This window comes from Morone saxatilis, unplaced genomic scaffold (genome assembly GCF_004916995.1).
Source record: "Morone saxatilis isolate NCDOM2014 unplaced genomic scaffold, NCSU_SB_2.0 Contig14, whole genome shotgun sequence".
Lineage (NCBI taxonomy): Eukaryota > Metazoa > Chordata > Actinopteri > Moronidae > Morone > Morone saxatilis.
Window position 1 is genome coordinate 15274375 of NW_023339696.1, and position 18531 is coordinate 15292905.

Below are 18531 nucleotides of genomic sequence, written 5' to 3' on the forward strand. Positions count from 1 at the left end.
AACTCAACAGAGCATTATGTAAAACTTTCCAAAGAAGGCAGTTGTATACTGGATGATTTGAATATTTCCTGGTAGAAGTGAACACTATATGCTCTTGTTAACTTAGTATGAAATGTCACCTGCGCAGGATACTCTGGGAGCAGCTGGGGAAATTAGGTAAAACATACAATATCTTTATAATATTATCTTTAATACAGATTGAATGGTACTATGAAGTTAATAGTTGAGATGTTTGATTCATGCAGTGAGTACTATGCAGTTACCGTTATGAGCATTGGACCTGAGATTTGTGTCATGTAAGTGTATTATTCCAGCAATTATCTTCAGGTCTAAATTATTGATTTTTGGTACTTTTGCCTGTTCAAACCAGAATTTGTTTTATATATATTTTTCAACTGAGTCTTTATTGTTGATTTTACTTTATTGTTCAAGAAGTGACTCAATATTTAGTACACAACCTGTAGCTTGTTTTATTATCAACCAACTTAAAATGCCATTCAGGAGTTCTGATGAATTTAATATAGAGCTTGATAGTCAATATAGTAAATGTACAATGGACAGTTTGATGGAATTCACCAAGTTTGTTGGAGACACATAACTTTTTCTTTTATCAAAGTTCAGCATCAAAAACAGTCTTTTTAATAAAAAAAAATATATAAATTTATTAAATACTGCCTATTTTATCCTGAAAAATACTGCTGGGTCATATTTCAGATGGGAGAGAAACATGCAAATGATAGTTGTAAATAGATTTGCCTGTTATGGATTGAAGGATTTGGAGAGTTATATATCATATCTATTCTATTCTATGTAACTCCACTGTACAATATTACGTTCATTTTTATATCAAATAAATTATGCTAAAAACCCTAAAAAGTCTGGTAATGATATCTTAAGAGGTGAGGAAAGATAATTGCGTACAATGTTACATTTGATGATCCAATCCATATTTTTGGGCATAGAACATTTCTGTAAACGTTAGCTGTAAATAAAAGTCAAAACATTGTTTTTAAAGTTTCAAATTATAACAATTATATATCTTTGATGGTACATTTACTATTCTCACTACAAAACTTATTTTCTGATTTTTTTAAATTTCACTGCTTCCATACTACATATACAGTACTGCTTTAATTTACCGTATGAAACATTATGCACAACAAACAAGCATAAAAATACAGTAAACAAAATAGCAAACCCAGGCTAAAAACAATCCAACAATTCCCCATGTCTTTTCAGCATCCACCATGACTTCGTCACACAGTGAGCTAAAGAAGCTATCTACAGAGTTGAAACATCTTTCACTTAAGAGACAGCAACTTCTGGAAAGGAAAAAAATCCAGTGCATATTTCAGGAGTTGAGGAATCGTGCTGAATTTGGACAAACAGGTGACACATGAAAGAGAGCGTGAAAACTAAATAAAAATAATAGCCGTCCTTAGTGCATCTCTCATATATGTGAGTTTGTTATTTCTTTACCAGAGGCGGCAGCCTCAAGTCAGCAGGAGATTGCCAGCATTGATGAGAAACTGAAACAATTGACAGAAAGGAAGGCTGAACTCCAAAAAATCTATAATAACACCCTCAGTACCAAAGAAAAGAATAAAGGTGAGTCCAGATTTATTGCAGCAAATCACTACTCCATCATACCTTGATTTTATAAACACATTTTTTCTACTTTGTTAGAAGTTAGTTTCGACTCTATTCAGAAAGTTGAACCTCCGCCTCCTGTTCCTGGCTCAAACATTTTCTATGTTGAGGCGCCACCTACTATCCCTGGTGAGTCAGTAATGCACGAATGCTCATTTGTTCAACTGTTCAATTTGGGGCTTTTATCTGCACATAGCAAGACCTGCACCCTATAAAGTCAAAAATAAGCTCCTCACAAAGTCACACAGAACAGGCTTTACAACCCACTTCTGTGCTTTATCAAAAAAAATTTTTAGCTCCATCAGTGCAATCATTTTCTGCATTGATCCAGTTCATCATTCATTTACTATAGTTCAGGTTATGTAACTCACACTAATTGAAGATTTTTAATAGCTATTAAAGTGTTTCCTTTTTTTTATTTTCCTTTTGAAAGGTTTAGAGAAATAATGAGAAATTAATTTTTGATGGGAAAACTAATAATGGATTCTTACTTTTCTTAACAGCCCCTACAGTGATTCTGGACTTGGAAGAACTTCCACATTGCCCATGCAGGACGCAGTGCCCAGAGTGTCGGGAGTACGTCATGACAGAGACCTATACCTCTGTCAGCAGTGTGACCTGGCTGGTGTGTTTTATGACAGCTTTGATTGGGTATGAAAACGTTCCCTCCACCCTGGTGAAATATTTGCATTAAAATATAATCAGACTTTGTTGGACCTGTTTTTATATGTGCAGACAGTGGTTTATGCTTCCAGGTTTGTTGACATTATATTATGTTCCTGTTCCTTCTTTTTCAGCTGCGTGGCTGGTTGTTGTCTCATTCCCTTCTGCCTCGATAGGTTCAAATCTACCACACACAGATGTCCTAAGTGTCGATCGTCAATCCAAACTATTAAAAAGCTCTGAGTGAAAAGCAGCTGGTGAGAACTTGAAGCTCAGACTAATAGAGCATCACACATAGACCAAATGGTGAAGTAGTATTCCAGCAGCATGGCTCCTTTGCAGAGTTTGTTCGCATTTACTACTAGCCTAGCTTACTCTCTATTGTACAGGAGACACTGAATATCAGTGGTTGAGGAATAATGTTTATCAATCAAATATTCAGATGCTATCACTTTGGTTTTAATGGTGCACATGTCAGAAGGAACATGTGGTGTTGACTAATTCTCTAATTCTGTATATTATATATGTCTGTATCTGTATTCAAAGTGATCTTTCGCTGAATAAAAAAAGTTAAGTTACAGAACACATTCAGTTCCCTTTTAAAAGACAAGTGTGTAGGATTTAGTGGCATCTAGCAGTGAATTTGCAGACTGCAAGTAACTGAACACCATTGGCGTCTGTATGTGACAACCTGGGTATGAGAATGGGTTGGGAAGTATGTAGGAGAAACTCCAGTGGCTGGGAAACTGAAAAAGATCCCCTCTACAGCCAGTGTTTGGTTTGTCCGTTCTGGGCTACTGTAGAAACTTTCAACATGGCGGAATCCATGGAAGGCAACCCGTAGCATCTGTAGTTAAAATGGCTCATTCTAGGGTAACAAAAACAATTTCTATACTCAGGTGATTATATGGGAAGGAAAACATACCTATGAATATTATATTCTATTTATGTCGATAGATTCTCCTAAATGTTACACACTGGATCTTTAAGGGTTACAAAAATGAAGGCCTTTCCTTATATAAAATCACTTAAAGGTAAATGGCATACTAGGGATGGTCACAGGCCAACTGTGAAATCCAAAATAGCCTCTGTTACATTTATATAAAATGTAACATATGGCATAAAAAAACAAGCCAAGCCAATTGTATTTATAAAGCCCAGTATCACAAATCACAATTTGGCTTAAAGGGCTTTACAATCTGTACAGTATACAACAACCTCTTGATTTGGATAAGAAAAAAAACTACTTTAACGGAGGGGATCCTTCTTCCAGGATGGACATGCAAATAGATAGAGAGAAATCCCAGGATCCCAGGGTCCAACACAGTGAAGCCTGAGGGAAAAGAGAGACAGACAGAGACAGAGAGAGAGAGAGGCACACAGCTTGGACTTGTGGGACAACAAACAGAAGGTTAGAGAGATGCAGTGGTTTTCAGAAAGTTTACAGTTTTATTCCTGTCGGCAGGACAATCATGGACTAGAAGTATTAGGTTTAATAGATTCATTGAGACTGACAGGCACAAGTCCTGACGTAATGAAAGAATAAGCAGCTTACTGAAAGTTAAGGCAAAAAGATACGTTTTAAGTTTGGATTTATAGGCCTCAAGAGAGTCAGACTGTCTGATATCAGCAGGGAGGTTGATTTTCCAGTCATCTAGGAGTGTTTAATAATCAGTGGTGTCAAAAGCCCCACTGAGATTCTGTAATATGAGCACAGAGGTGGAATCTGAATCCATAGTAAGAGTAAGCAATAGATCATTTACAACTAGTAAATGCAGTTTGAAAAGGTTAAAAAAAGGTTACAGTTAAATCTGTGGGCTGAAAGGTGCTTAGTCACAACTTTCTAATACTTTTGAGAAGAACAGATAGAGACTGGCTGATAATTACTGAGCTGGCTGAGACCTTGGATCAAGGTGTGATTTCTCAAACAGAAGTTTAACCATAGCAGTCTTAAAGCCAGTGGGGACGGATAAATTAATATTCAGCATGGTATGTTTTAGATATGAGATCTTGAGAGAAAGTTTAGCTGGTAGGGGGATGAGGAGGCAGGTAGTCGGTTTCGAAGCCAATACCAGTTTAGACATTGTTTTCAGTGTAGTGATCAATATACTCAACCTGCCCAGAAACCATCCTAATTATGTGCAACATCGCAACAACATCTTTGACATGGAAATGTATTTTCTTTATACCAAAGGTCATCTTTTTGCAGTTTGCTAAGAAAAAAACAGAGAACCAGTCAGACTACCAACTTTGCTAGCTCAGGCTGATTAGATTCAGATGTCGCCAGCAGATGTCACTACAATACAAATCAGCTGTAATGCATTTCAATATGAAGTGAGTGAATAACACAAATGAGCAGTGGTTCATACTGATTATTTTTCTGAAAGATGTGTCACACAGATTGTGGTCTGGTACAACCTGCAACGCTTGTGCTTTTTGATTAAACTACTTAAACAAAAAAAACATCTGACCTTTAATGAGTCATTTTAACCCTTTAAGAACCAATCTTCCTGTCTTTAAAGAAACTAATGAGTTGTAAGAAAAATTTATAATCATCCATTTGGATATAGTCTTGATAGAGCACAGCAGGTGGCTCTTGTGACTAGTTCCCCATAGCTGTGCCAAGTGAACAATCTCCTTTTTATGCTCGTAAAACTGGTTTTACAAAATGTGCAGTATGTTTTAAACAGTGTACAGATGCAGGAATGAAGATTTGGTCAGTGCTGCTAGGCCACTTGTGGGCCATTGACACTATGGTGACTCAGTTTAACATCTGATTTATGCTTAAAAATGTACATACACACATTTAGCAGTTGTGTGTTTACAATCTGTTTTGATAGTGCTAATCATTCCAAGACAGGGACAAGTGAACTACATACAGTAACAGCCCCCAGCTGCATGCAGTGTTTGTCCCATAGTTTTTTAACCAGGATAAGGACATTTTCCTGCTCTTTCTGCCATTATCATGGTCCATACAACACTGTACATTCATTAAGTTCAGAAGACAAAAATAAGCCAGTAAGATGAGAACAGATTGATAACAAAGAAGTGGCATAACTTAAGATAGAAATTTAAAAGCTATTTCCACTGTCAGCTTAATCTGCCAGTACCAGTCCTACTTTATGTCAGTCTCCCCATACAATCAGAGGGTTTAAAGACCTCAAAGGAAGCAGTGCAGCAACTTTTAAACTGGCACTGCACAATTAGATTATTACTGAGCTGATTTATATGGCCAGAAAGCTAAATCTCCAAAAGGTCTTTTTTGTCCACATATGAAACAAAATACATCCTCACTTGCATAAAAAATGTATCGGAAACAGTCTGATAGGTGTAAGAATTCACCTTGACTCCACTTAGTCCCAGTTCAAGTGCAGTTCATGTGAGTCCAGGAAGTCAGAAGAGAAGACGCCCACTGGCGTTGACATTTCCAAAGGGTTGACCCCCTCTGTTGGCACACACAGGGTAAGGTCCAGCCAGTCCATATTGTCCATATTGCTGCTATGCAGGTTCAAAGCAGAGGGTGGTGTGTTTTCATTAAAGTCCACCTCCATCGTAACCATAGGTGAATGTAGCTCCTCCATCAGCTTAAGTGTTTGTGGCTCAGTGTGAGCACCCAGTGTGCCATCCAGGAGGGTTTCCAGCTGGGTCGAGGGGTTGAGCGGTGCAGAAGGCTGCTGGGCCACTTGGACCACAGGTGGAGGGCGTGATAAAACTGTGTTGATGGGAAGAGTGGTTACACTGGCTGTCACAGGGTGAGGCTTGTCTTGGCTGGAAGAATCCTGTCTGACGAAGGGGGAGATCTCTGAAAACAATGTAGAGAAAATGTGAGAATCTAATAGTTATTTGGACTTAATGTCTTATTTTACCAGTGCCCCTAAAAAAAGAAAAGTATTTCTCACCACCACTCTCGATTAACACATCAAACAGGTCATCCATCTGCTGGCTAGCTGCAGTGGGACCCTGCAGAGAAATAAAAATACCAGTCAATGTTTGATTGACTATTGTAACAATTTAAAGGATATACTATACAAAACAGTGTATTTATTTGTCACCTGAACATCTGTTAGCATGCTGCGTGTCTGTTTAACTGCATCCTCGTAGCGGGGTGGGTCTTTACACTTTGACACATGGTTTGTGAATTTTCGCTGCTGCAAGACAGTTGGCTGGCTGGTACAGTGAGACTGTTTAACAGGAAAAGACAACAGTCCCTTTACACCAAAGGAAAAACGGGATACATCTGATACAAACCATCATTCAAATGCAATTGACTCATTACATAATTAGTAAGTAAACCACAGTAGAAGAGACCAAAGGATCAACCTCTACCTTATTAGCAGGTCCTTTAGGACCAGCTTGGCTAGAGGATGCTCCCACAGGACATCCACTTGCTGGGAATGTGTTGAGTAAGCTATGTGCTGTACTATCCATCCTCCAAGTCTGCACAGAAATATAGACAGGTCAGCATGGAGGATTAATGAGTGTATTAATGCCATCAGTGTGCTCTCTCCTAAATGCATGGAAAAGTAGTGCATCCTAACAACCACTATCTTTGCAATAAACACTTCTGTTGTAGTAACCAAGTTCTTTTGAGGGACAAAGGCTGGGAATTGTGTGCAACCTAAACGAAGACTGGTCTGCACTCTTTGCTTTTTAGCAATGTTACTTGTATTGGGCCGTCTTCAGTTGAAGTATCACCACCTTTCGCCCCACTAGTGAGAGCACTGTTTACAGCGCTGCGCTGTAGCTCATGAGTGTTCTCCTCAGTTAGCATTGAGTTGTGGTTTCTGTTGCTAATTCTGGCTGGTTGTTTGGCTCAGAGCAGAGGGACGACAGAGGGCAGTCGGGGCACTACTGTCAGCCTTCACTCAGCACCTGCTCAAGTAACCCAAGTTTCCACAAGCCTTCTTTTGATGTGAATAGGGAAGGATTCCACCACCCAGCTGAGGACTGTTATTATTATGGCAACAAAAACGATGCATTGCCCATCATAGAGCATCAACTTCTGATGTGTGATTACATTGTGCCATCAAAAACACTGCACCAGATGTATGATGGGTAACCTAATCTTTATTTACTGCATAGAAAATAGTTATTTCAGGTGCACACACTACACATATGGATGATCACATGCAACTCAAGTTAGCACATTTTAAAGAAATCCAAAACTAGCAGAAAACCTCAGTTGATACTGATGACTAATAAAGAGAGGAACCGTGGCAGCTTGTGCAAGCATAAGTGTGTTTTCTTACCTTTGTCATTGGCTGAGTGCTGCATTGCTGTTGTATTGCTGCTGAGGCCTCTATTTTCGGTGGCACCTGTCCAGAGGTCTGGATGAGGCCTGGGGCTGCGCTGCTAACAGTAGTGTGTAATTTGATGCTGTTGGCAGGGATCTGGATAGTGGCTGCTGAGGCAGGAAGGGATGCAGGCTGGAGAATCTGAGCTCCAGTCTGGATAGGCTGCAGGGTTTCAGGCTGCTTGATAGTTTGGTGGCTGATGATGAACTTATTTTGAGAAGCCAAGTTGCTTTGATCTGCCACTTCCTCTTGTTTGACCAACACTGGCAGACCAGGAGAACTACAGGATGCTGAGCAGTTTGACGGGGTCCTGTTTTCCACTTTGACCTGGATGGTAGCAAGAGGGCTGAGCTGAGGTGGAGAATCTCCTTGCTGACTCCTCTTCTCCACCTCCAGCTGCATCTTCAGCTCCTCCACCAGCCTCTGCTCCTGCTCCAGTTTCCTCATCAGCTCCTCAATCTGACGCTCCTTCTCATGGAGACGTTTGTCCTTCTCAGAATCCTTCTCATAGGGCAGTGTCTCTGTGGGACACTCCTCCTGTGGAGCTCTCTGTGGGGAGTTCACACAGGGAGCAGTGTGAGTTGGAGACAGAGCTTCTGAGAGCTTGGTGGGGCTGTCTGCCATACTACTGTCCTCTATGCCCAGACTGGACACCTTGGAGGCTATAGGGGACACAGGCGGGGTTAACTTTATGTTTTCAGACTGTGAGGCTGACGTGACGGCTGGTGTCTCAATGGCAGCAGCAGTCTGGATGTTAGAGTTCTCCTGATACAACTTTAGCCGCTCTATCAGATCTGTCTTAGTCCCAGAAACAGGCAAAGATCTGAGTTTTAGTTCCATTTTCAGCTCTGCAACCTGTAAAGAAAGATTATTATCAAATACCTCAACATTTAGCTTCTTCTCCTCTGCAGCATGAAGGTGCATATATAGTCAGACTGTGTGCAGGCAGCAATGTGTCACCTTCATCTCGTCCAGATTAGATGGCAAATGAGCTGGCTTGCGGTTCTTCTGAGTGTGCCGAGGCTGCCCAGGGGTAGACACAGGGTTTCCACTCAGAACAACACTGGAACAGCTGGTTTGTACCTCAGTTGGTGGTCTGTTGTAATAAGACAAGAAGAAAAGGGGAGTACACATTAGAAAGGGATTCTAAACTATTATCCATTTTCCCAATTCGCAGCTTCTGTGTAGGAAGCCAAATCATGTCTTGGGCTGTATAAAAAGAGTGTTTGTGTTGCTGAATAAAGCCATACTTAAGTGTGGCAGGTGGGACGGCCTGGTAGTTGTACTGCTGCTGGCTTAGGATCTGGAGCTGCAGGAACTGCTGCTGTTGCTGCAGGAGGCGGGCATACGCTGAGTCCATCGGCACTTCATTGAGCTCCTGCTTCTGGTCTGGGGGGATGTACTGATGGTACTTCAACTTTTTCACCCGTGGTTTGGGCTCTTTGCTCCTTTTGCTGCGGCTTTTATCGCCGGGAAGCTTGGGCAGGCTTTGCTACAGAACACAACAAAGAACAGGGGCATGTAAAACCAGAGAGGACCATCTGGAGGATATTTGATCCCTGTGACTGATCTCAGTCCAGTTTATCAGGGAATACAGTTAGCATTGCCAGTACCAACATTGCAAGACTTGGAACTGATACTGGATTTTTATAGCTTGAAGCGTTAAGGTGGAACATTGTTCCGACACCCTGTGAGAACTGCAGGATGAGGAAACGGGTAGTGGAAATGTGACCCTTATTGTTTTACCACCTGCAGTTACAGGATACACATGAAAACGGCTTGGCATAAGAGTAACGAGTTCTAGCTATAAAACAAGAAACTCAAGCTGAGTTAAGCAAGCACACCCTTCAATTTGTCAAGCTTATTCCCCTATCATATTCGAAGGGAGGGAGAGTTTATCTTATGCTTGGAGGATAACTGGATTATGATAAATGCACAAGTTATTGCTTCACTCCTGTCCTTTGATTTTTGGCTTACATTTTACACAGCCTGAATGAGGAAGGCCAGCCTGTCATTTGACCCTAATTGAAGACAAACTGTGGCTGGCACCGATTTAAGCCCAAGGATTTGTGATATGACTTTAAACCCTGTTGTTCTTTGAACAGTGTTTGACTTGGCTGAAAGCTGACAGTTCACCTCAAAACTGATGTGACTTTCAGTATGGCAAAACACACTCTCTCAATTTCATGTCACGATTGTGAGTGAATAAACTACTTAAATGAACTCATCCTTAAAAACACACTTACAGGTGAAGACTTTGAAATACCTAAGCCATTAAAACATATCTGAAGCTCACCTTCACAAGAACTGGCCCTTGTGTGATACTGGGGACAACAGTGGTGATTGGCTGAAGTGGAGATACTTGTTGGTTGCTCAGTTGCTCACTGGTGGAGACGAGGTTGACTACATCTGATGTGGACTGTGAGTTAGGTGGTGGGGAGTGCTAAGAAAAGCAGAGACAGAGAGAAACCACATGATCCGTTCAGTAAGAACAGTGAAGCCGCTACGCCTGTTAATCATCATGCCACGCAAGGAAAGAAAAGCCCCTCAACTGGGATAATATAACCAAAAACAGGTTGATAAACACTCAGAAAATAAAAGAATGTGTACAAAATATTTTTTCAAATGATAAAAACATTATACATGGTTAGTACACTGTGTGTAAAGTTAAATTAAGTTCAAAAATATTATGTTTCTAATAAGTGAAAAATTCTACCAGTGTCCAGCCATCCTTAAAACATGAGTAGTTTATTCACTTTGTTGAAAGAATTGTATAATAATTGCTATATGAGATAACTTGCCAAGAAGGCTAGCTTGTCCACCGATATTGACAGTTTATGTTTTATAAATTGTAATGGTTCAAGGTATTGGTCTACCTGTATGGGAGAGTTTAAGTTAGAGGAAGTAGAAGTGGCCTCAGTCCCTCCAGACTCCCTTGGAGAGGCGGAGCTGGGAGATTGTTGGCTGGCAGGCAGTTGTGGTGATAGGGCATCACTGCTGTCCTCATCAAAGTTGTAAATATCTGGTGGCTTAGAGTAGTTTGCCTTATCGCCTGTGGGGCCAGCATTAAACATAAGCAAGTACAGCTTATTATTTATTTAAAGGATAAATTAGTTAACTTTTTGACTGTCACTTTAAGTGGTGAACGGGGCACCAAAGAGGTCTAAAACAAAATTTTTGAATGGTTTAGGTCTTCTGACAGTGAAGATATAACAGTGTTGATGATTATCTACCATGGATGACCTCTTCGGCAGCAGAGTCAACAGGCAGGATGTTCTTCTCCACCAGCTCCATGGGTCCAGGACGCTGGGCGATCTTCTCATTGAGATCATCAGCCAGTCTGGCCCTCTTGAGCTTCATCTGTGTGGCCTGCAGAGAGGGTTCAGCCTGCGTTTCTGATAAATACACAAAGGATCATTAGCTGTGAATCCAGCCAGCATCAGTCAGCCTCTTAACTGCTCTGTCAGGGTGACTCATTACAGACTCAGCCAGACATCACAAACTTCTGTCAACCTCAAAGACATATATCTGGTTCTAACTATGTAAAACAAATTTAAACAGGAAATACGTGTGATTAGATGAATAAGCACACTGTTCATCTCTGTTATCTAGACACCATTTCCCAGTAAAAACACACAGGAGGATGATTACCTTGTAGGATGTGCATACGGACCAGCTCCGAGCGCTCAGGTCTGCTGCAGAGTTTGTGCTTTAAGAAGTTTCCAGTCTGTTAAAAAAAAAAAAAAAAAAAAATCTGAATATTTTTGGGGCATAATCTAGATTTAGATGAATAAAATCAAGACCTGCAGTGTGATGATATTAGTTGATGTCTTACCCTGGCTCTCTCCAGGTTGCGAATCTGCTCATGAAAGGCAGCAGGTGTTTTCAGAGCTGTGAAAAGGTCCATCAACAAAATCCATAACTTTTCTTGGTCAATATACTGTATTTCCACACACAAGGAAACTGTTCCTTCCATTTTAAAATAAATTATTATTGATTTAAGGTGTTTTCTCCTTCTTTTCCCTTATATTTCCAAAAGGCCAATTGCTTTTGGCTGTTTTGTTTTTGAGTACTTTTAATTAATAAAAAACACATTGATCTCTGAAACAACAAAAAGGATGATGTAACCACAATACCACTAGAACAATATGAACTACACAATATTTCTACTGTATACACTTATTATTATTTTTTCACCAAACACATACAAACTGGACTTGAAAAGAAGTTTAAAGTTATCAAAGTTGCTTCCTAAAAAGTACAAGACATATACATCCCTGTAGAGAATGAACATTGCTAGATGTGTAGCAGCAAATAGTTACATAAACATAAACGTTTGACACACTTGGTGAAAGAAAAGTATAAATTGGCCTGAATTCAAACTCCATTTTTAAATCATTATATTCATGTTTTTGTTGTTCTGCAAGAGTGTGACATTAGTAAGCAGGAGCTCATGGGAGTTAAACAGGAAGGGACAGTTTTACTGACTCAAGCAGAGAGACTGATCCATGCAGAGGGTTCCTTTTTGATCTAACTGAATAAACTCCTGCTTTATGCAAGGTCCGACTCACTGACTGGTCACCTCTGCTATGACGAACACTGTTTGGTTTAAGGACCCATCAGCCGAAGGGGCGCCCTGAGGAGTGTGTCAGAGGAGCAAAGCAAAACATTCCTGCTCATCACCTAAACCTCACTGCATACCAACCATAAGCCAGTAAGTGTGGGAGCAGCAGAGCACTTTAGTGGAGAATGGCCTGGGAGGTTTGTGTGCAGGCCACGCTTGGCCAGGGGACGACTGACCTCCACCGAAGGCTCAGTCGCTGACTCATGTGCCTGCATGGAGCCAGACAGGAGCTGAAGAAAGCCTGACTGCAGGAGGCTTCTCAGGAGAGAGTGGGACAAAGAGGAAGAGCTCTGTCTTTCTTTCTCTTTACCTTTTCAGCTATCAGCATGATTCTGTCACAGATTCAGCTCATCTTTTATTAGATGTAGCACAGAGACTGAGTCTGCTCCACTTTTGTCACAAGGATGGATGATATAAAGTAGGAACCAGTTCTTTCCTTTATGATACTGGTGTGCTGCTTGATTGCTTATTGTTAAATCTTTGAGCCATTTTTATTGTTGGTAATACAATTAAGTGACTATTAGGACAATGCAATTCACACTTTCTAGAATAAAGCAATTGATTTATGTGAAGACACACACAATGTTATTAAACCATTCAGACAATTCCATAAAATAAAACTTCTCCTAATAAAGCAAAAGACTGCCAATGTAAGCCTGAACATCAATTACACAGATGCAATGTAATCACCTTAAATGCAAGTAAACATAATGTTTACATGGGTCTTGCCTGTGTCACATGGCACTGTTAATGGCACCGCAAATATGCACTCCAAAAGCCATGGTAGTAAAGGTAAGTAGGTAGAAGCGAGATAAAGGAACTCTGGGTTCAAGACATACTGGTCACATAAACTGTAACTTTTTGTTAGTGATATGAATACTCACGCGGCATGATGCCTTGCTCCACAAGCTGCTCCCGAGTTCTCCTCTGCTGCAGACAGAGCTGGAGGACTGTGAGAGTGCAGAGACACAAAGGTCAGAGTTGAACGTTTACCATGCAAAGCCAAGTCCGCTGAGTCAACTAACAACCATTTCTGGCTTTAACCGTGAAACCTGCCAGACTTCAAATAAAACAAAGTACTTATTATTTCTCAATCAATATGCTACCCCAAAGGCCCAACGGTAAACCGGGTTCACCACCACAGACATCCTATTCACTTCCTGTATGGTTTTAACTATGGTTGTTTAAAGTACCACAAGTTTTACAACAGTTAGACTTGAACCGTGCAATGTGATTGGCTGAGATCCCTCCCAATGAGACTCAATATCTCTGTGTGGGATGCAAATACACAGAGGAGTCAAACAAAGTAACTACAGTACAGAGTACAAGCAGATAAAAGAGGGATTAATGTTAGGGCTGCGGTCATGATAATATGCAAGGAGATGGTCACGACACCAGAAAAAGCCAAGTAAATCGTGTCAATTTCATAAATTGTTTTAAAAAGTAATACTTCTTAGGGTGGAAAGCAAAGTGTGACACATCAAAGACACGACTGTCCTTCAGCAGAAATTGTTGAGTCTTGAGCATGCAGGCCCCACATACAGTACTTGGATGGTCTTCAGTGTTATTTTCCCATCAATATAAACTGTAGTAAGATCCCAGTTTAAACATTTATAAACAAGTGAGCGTGGACATGTTATTTCAGTAGAATAACACCACTAGTTTGAAGAGGAGGGTAAAGGGTGATGGTGACGAATGAGGCGCCGGTGTGAGGTACATGAGACCCTTATCGTCACCACTGTAGTGAAGCCAGCTTAGCATGAACTACTCAGTGGCTCAGGGGAAACAGCTACTCCCATTCACACACAAACACACACACACACACACACACACACACACACACACACACACACAGACCTGCTCTCCTGGGAAAGGCGCTGCGTCTGAACAGGCCTCTGTGACTCACTCTAGCAAAAATAAACTGGGCAGCTGTGAGAACAAGGCCTGGGAACCATGAAATCTTTGGGTAGTTAAAGGGGTGGGATCTCCAGTTGTATGCAGAGCTGAGGGGACGCTCACGGGCTTCCACTGGTGGGCAAGAGAACACAGAGTGACAAGTGCTGAGGCAAAGGGTGGGAGGCTGAGTCTTGTCTCAGAGCAGCCCATCAACTCTGGAGCAGAGAACACAGTGTGCCTGCCCCGCCTGCTGTGTTTCCTATTACAAACCCAGGCCAGGGGGGTTATGGTCAGCCTGAGACAGATCATACCAGGAGATTGTAAAAAAATTGCCATTGCTTTGTCTCAATATTCATATCCACTGTGACTTGGACAAAATGCCACAGGCAAAAAAATTTATGAGTGCATATAACTGCATATCAATAACACCAAAAGCTGCCTTCCAGCACCACAAGAGAATGCAGAGATTTATTTTACCATCAGTATGGGGGTACACCTCATGCCTGGGGTCCTCCTCATTTTGTGTCATCATGTGTTCAACCTGAACCCTGGCTAACCTCTCCGTGATGCAAACTGGCTCCGCTCTCTAGCTCACCAGCAGAGCATAAACAGAGGTTGTTGGAGAAACACAGAAAGAAGGCTCTGCTGAAATCCCTGCCTACTGATGTAATCTCTAATCTCAGACCCATGTTGTTCTCAGCAAATCATCCCTGGAGGTCTCCCATCAGACCTTTTATTTTATTTGGCTTTTCTTTTTTTTATCAACAGTACAAATAAAAAAACTGTTTGGCGTGGTGACAGATACTTCTTGTCCAGACAAAGTTGAATTTAGTTTAGAAAGAGTCTGACATTGGGTTATGTTGATTTTACTGTTATAAATACCATAGACACTAAACAGAATCCTATTTTAGTAAAGATCGAGGCATCTATAACCAGAGGTAGACTAAACCATATGTATACAGATTATATAGTTTATCAAAAAAGTAATAAAGATATATTTTTTTACAACTTGCACTCAGATGGGGCAAAAAAGTATACCTGAGTCCAATTTAATTGATGGACTTGGTCTTATATTGTAAGTATGTAATTATTGAGTTGACAACTGAGTAAGTAACATTTATGGAGGTGGTTGTTCAAATGCACAAAGGAAAACAGTAAGTATCAAACAGTTTCAATCACATGTTCTTAAATTAAACCACACCATTACTTATCAGTTCAACAAAACAGAAATGTACGAGCACTGAGTGAGAATAGAAGATAAAATGGAGCTAAAATGTTAATATGGGCAGTCAGTTGGTATTGCATATTATTTTTCCCAAAGCAAAAGGGCCTAAGAGGAAGCCAAATTCAAAGTGATGAAAAAACATGTTAGTTTCCTTCCCGATGAGTAAGTGTGTTCTCAAATGCTGTTTGAGAAACTGGTGTGGGAAATTATATTCAGTCAGGTCATCAATAATAACTTACTGACATATAATTTAAATAAAATGTTGTGAATGTAACTCTTGCATAATGGCCCTTGTATTATACACTTTTGTCATTTGAGTGTTAGGCATCTTCTTACAATAGTAAAAAGCATATTTGTACATTATCACTTTTATAGGATGCAAAAATACAGAATCTCAACTTGTAGCTTAGTTCCCTTATGAACTTTGGAGGTTGACAAATATTTTCATTACAGTCACTTTATAGACATTGCAATAAGTTCAACATAATGTAGAACCCAAACACTAGTGACATTGATTATTTTGGAAGAATCTACACAACTCCTGGTCTAATCAAAAGGAATATGCTGCTGACGACTGCAAACAAGGAAGATTAAAAATAATGATCAGAATCTTGATCAGCAGCATATCTGTGTATTGCACTCCATTTAAATTAAGCTCATTGTGTGTACTTACATTACAGGCATGAATTCATGCTTATATTATGTGACAGAAAACCATAACCGAGTGCCAATATAAACATAGACAGTATAAACTGATGAGTATTGTCTCCTAAATCTCTCCCACGCAGTTTGATTTATTATCCATCAGAAGACAATAGACTCTCCTGTAAGAATGATGCTTGGCATGAATCATTGTGATGAGCTTTTCTGTTGCCCTGTCATTTCCTGTTAGGGCTACGTCTACGTCACTACAACCCCCCTTCGATTGCTGCCAGCATCAGTCAAGATTAACAAGAGTAAAAAACTTTAGTTTATTTTACGCAGATACTCAAATAAAACAATGAAATGCATGTAGGTTAGACACAAAAAGAAAAAGCACCTGATTTGAATTTACCCCTGCAGATGGAAGGGGTCTCCACATCAAGGCAGGCCATAGAGGACAGTGGTGGTTTGCTTGGCGGCCAGGTCTGGAGTCCCATGGAGTGATGAGGCCAGTGGAGAACGGGGAAGTAAGTAAGAGAAAAGACCCAGCTCTGAGCGAACGACAGCTGGCCTTCAGAGCTGCAAACAGTCCCTCCTCTCTGGCTGTGTGCTGGCCTCAGCGGGGAAAGTGTGTGTGTGTACTCAGTCAATGTCAGGAGGAGGGAACACAGTGCTGCTCATGTTAACCCTCGCTAGGTCATTTTGCTGTACTCACAAAGGACTCATCATACTCCCGCACAAAACCCAGTGTTCTGCTGGGTTTTGATATTATTTTGTGAATAATCAGGAGTGGGGGAAATAATATCCTGGTAACAAATACATAGTTGATCAAAACAAGCTGTTGGGAATTTTTAAGGGGATGTCTCTATGAGAAACAGCATAAGTGTTTTTCTCCAGAAATATTTGTACCAATATATAACAATGACAAGAACAAACACACTGGGTCCTAAGGGACACGGAAGCTTATCTTTAAACATTTTTAATGATAAGTTATTAGTTTTACATGTATAGTGATTATTGTTTTTATTGTTATTCTTCATTGTAACAACCCAGAGTTATAGCAATGTCCAGCAACTCCAACTTGTTAAGTATGTGACTATTTATTACAAAGCTGTGATGAGAAAGCATGAAACTAAACAGAAAAGCTACAAATCCAAAGAGGGGACCAAGAGGAACTAATGCTTATACAAAAACCTACTATGCATGGCTTACAATGGTGGTAAGATGCCGTCCTACAAACACACAAACAGGAAGTGAGATAAAAGGGATTACACTAATGGCGAGTTCCGTGTGTTTCAGTGGATCCAGGAAGGCTGTTAAAGAGCAGGCATCTGATTCAACAGAGGATCTGATGTCAAGCAGCAGAGACACAGGATGCTCTCAGTTGTTGTGTGATGTGACTGAGCAGGACAACGCATGCTGGAGAGGATCGAAACACTATGTTCTAGATTAATAATGTTCACTTGTGGGATCAAGAAATATGCATGTCAAACAGCATGGGACAGGGGAAACATGGAGTTGATAAAGTAAATGGGACTGGTACAGTCAGGCACAATATGTTATGACAGCTCATTGAATAATGGTGAGCAGGACCATAAAAATATGGGAGAGTAGCTGGAGCATTTGGAATGTGGAAAAACATTTTTCAGCATGTCACATTGTCTGTAAATACACAAAATTATTTTCGTATTTCGCAAGTCTGTTGGCCACAGAAACAAAACAATGGATTTTATGAATGCCTTATACACCTGTTTTGTCCCACAATCAAAGCCACTCTACTGGATCAAAGTCTGCTGCAGGCTCTTAAATTCCCATCCAAGTCTAGAACAATGCTGTTTCTCATCTTTAGTAACAATTTAAATGTTTAATCTCTTGTCTTAAACCACAAGGTAGTTTGTATTAATTCAAGATGTTTTCAATTCACACAAAAATATATTTTTTTTTAAAAAAGAAGAAGAAGATTGTAATTAGATCATCTACTTTCATTGAAAATCTACAGTTTGGGAAATTTTTAGCAATGTCACTGCATTGAGTGTTATTAATAGACATTTTAGCTTGATGATTATCACACTCATTAGAGTCTTACATCCATCTGCTTCCCAGCACTGGCCAGCTGTTTTTCATTCTCTTACAACTTCATAATTAATCATTTAAAAATAGAGTGAAAACATATGAGTTTGCAGTCGCAGTCACTAAGCAGCGTTTGATTCATGACACAGGTTTGTGTTGAAGAAAGATACATTTCTATAACTTCACAACAAATCACATCACTGTCTGAAATGTTCCAACAAGTATGAGAAGATTAAGGGTGCTTTCACACATGTAACTCATTTTTGCCTTTTACTTCCGGTACGGTTCGTGTTCACACCGACTCAAACCAAGAGCTGTAAACACAGAGTCATATGAGCTGACTGGAAACTCATTCATTGTATAGTTTTGGTGATTGTCATCCTGCCTCATCAGTGTTACATGGAAATGGAAATAAAAGCCCAGAGACAAACAAAAAGTCAGTGCACCTTCTGTGTCTTTATTTACTG

At 40.2% G+C, this 18531-nt stretch overlaps 1 protein-coding gene across 3 annotated transcripts; it reads right to left on the reverse strand.

Moving 5' to 3' along the window:
• Window positions 1-634: 634 nt before the first annotated feature.
• On the reverse strand, window positions 635-16610 carry mrtfbb (myocardin related transcription factor Bb). 3 transcript variants are annotated; one of them, XM_035654433.1, is made up of 14 exons: window positions 16407-16610; window positions 13116-13181; window positions 11443-11498; window positions 11259-11334; window positions 10841-11002; window positions 10484-10659; window positions 9904-10050; window positions 8858-9099; window positions 8568-8703; window positions 7563-8462; window positions 6640-6750; window positions 6366-6494; window positions 6213-6273; window positions 635-6115 (listed from the first exon to the last, which is right to left on the reverse strand). In XM_035654433.1, exons 1-14 carry the CDS (start codon window positions 16489-16491, stop codon window positions 5667-5669), a joined length of 2796 nt encoding a protein of 931 aa, XP_035510326.1. In that variant the 5' UTR covers window positions 16492-16610; the 3' UTR covers window positions 635-5666. The 3 variants fall into 3 exon arrangements, with proteins under 3 accessions (XP_035510326.1, XP_035510325.1, XP_035510327.1); XM_035654432.1 differs by having other exon boundaries at window positions 16392-16610; XM_035654434.1 differs by lacking the exon at window positions 6640-6750 and having other exon boundaries at window positions 16392-16610.
• Window positions 16611-18531: the final 1921 nt, after the last annotated feature.

Coding starts and splice junctions, on each gene's coding strand:
- mrtfbb (XM_035654432.1), bottom strand. CDS start 16,491: ATGGGACTCCAGACCTGGCCGCCAAGCAAACCACCACTGTCCTCTATG. Junction 11,499..13,115: donor GGAGCAAGGCATCATGCCGC/GTGAGTATTCAT, acceptor ACCTTTTCACAG/CTCTGAAAACACCTGCTGCC. Junction 6,495..6,639: donor CTAAAGGACCTGCTAATAAG/GTAGAGGTTGAT, acceptor CCTGTTAAACAG/TCTCACTGTACCAGCCAGCC.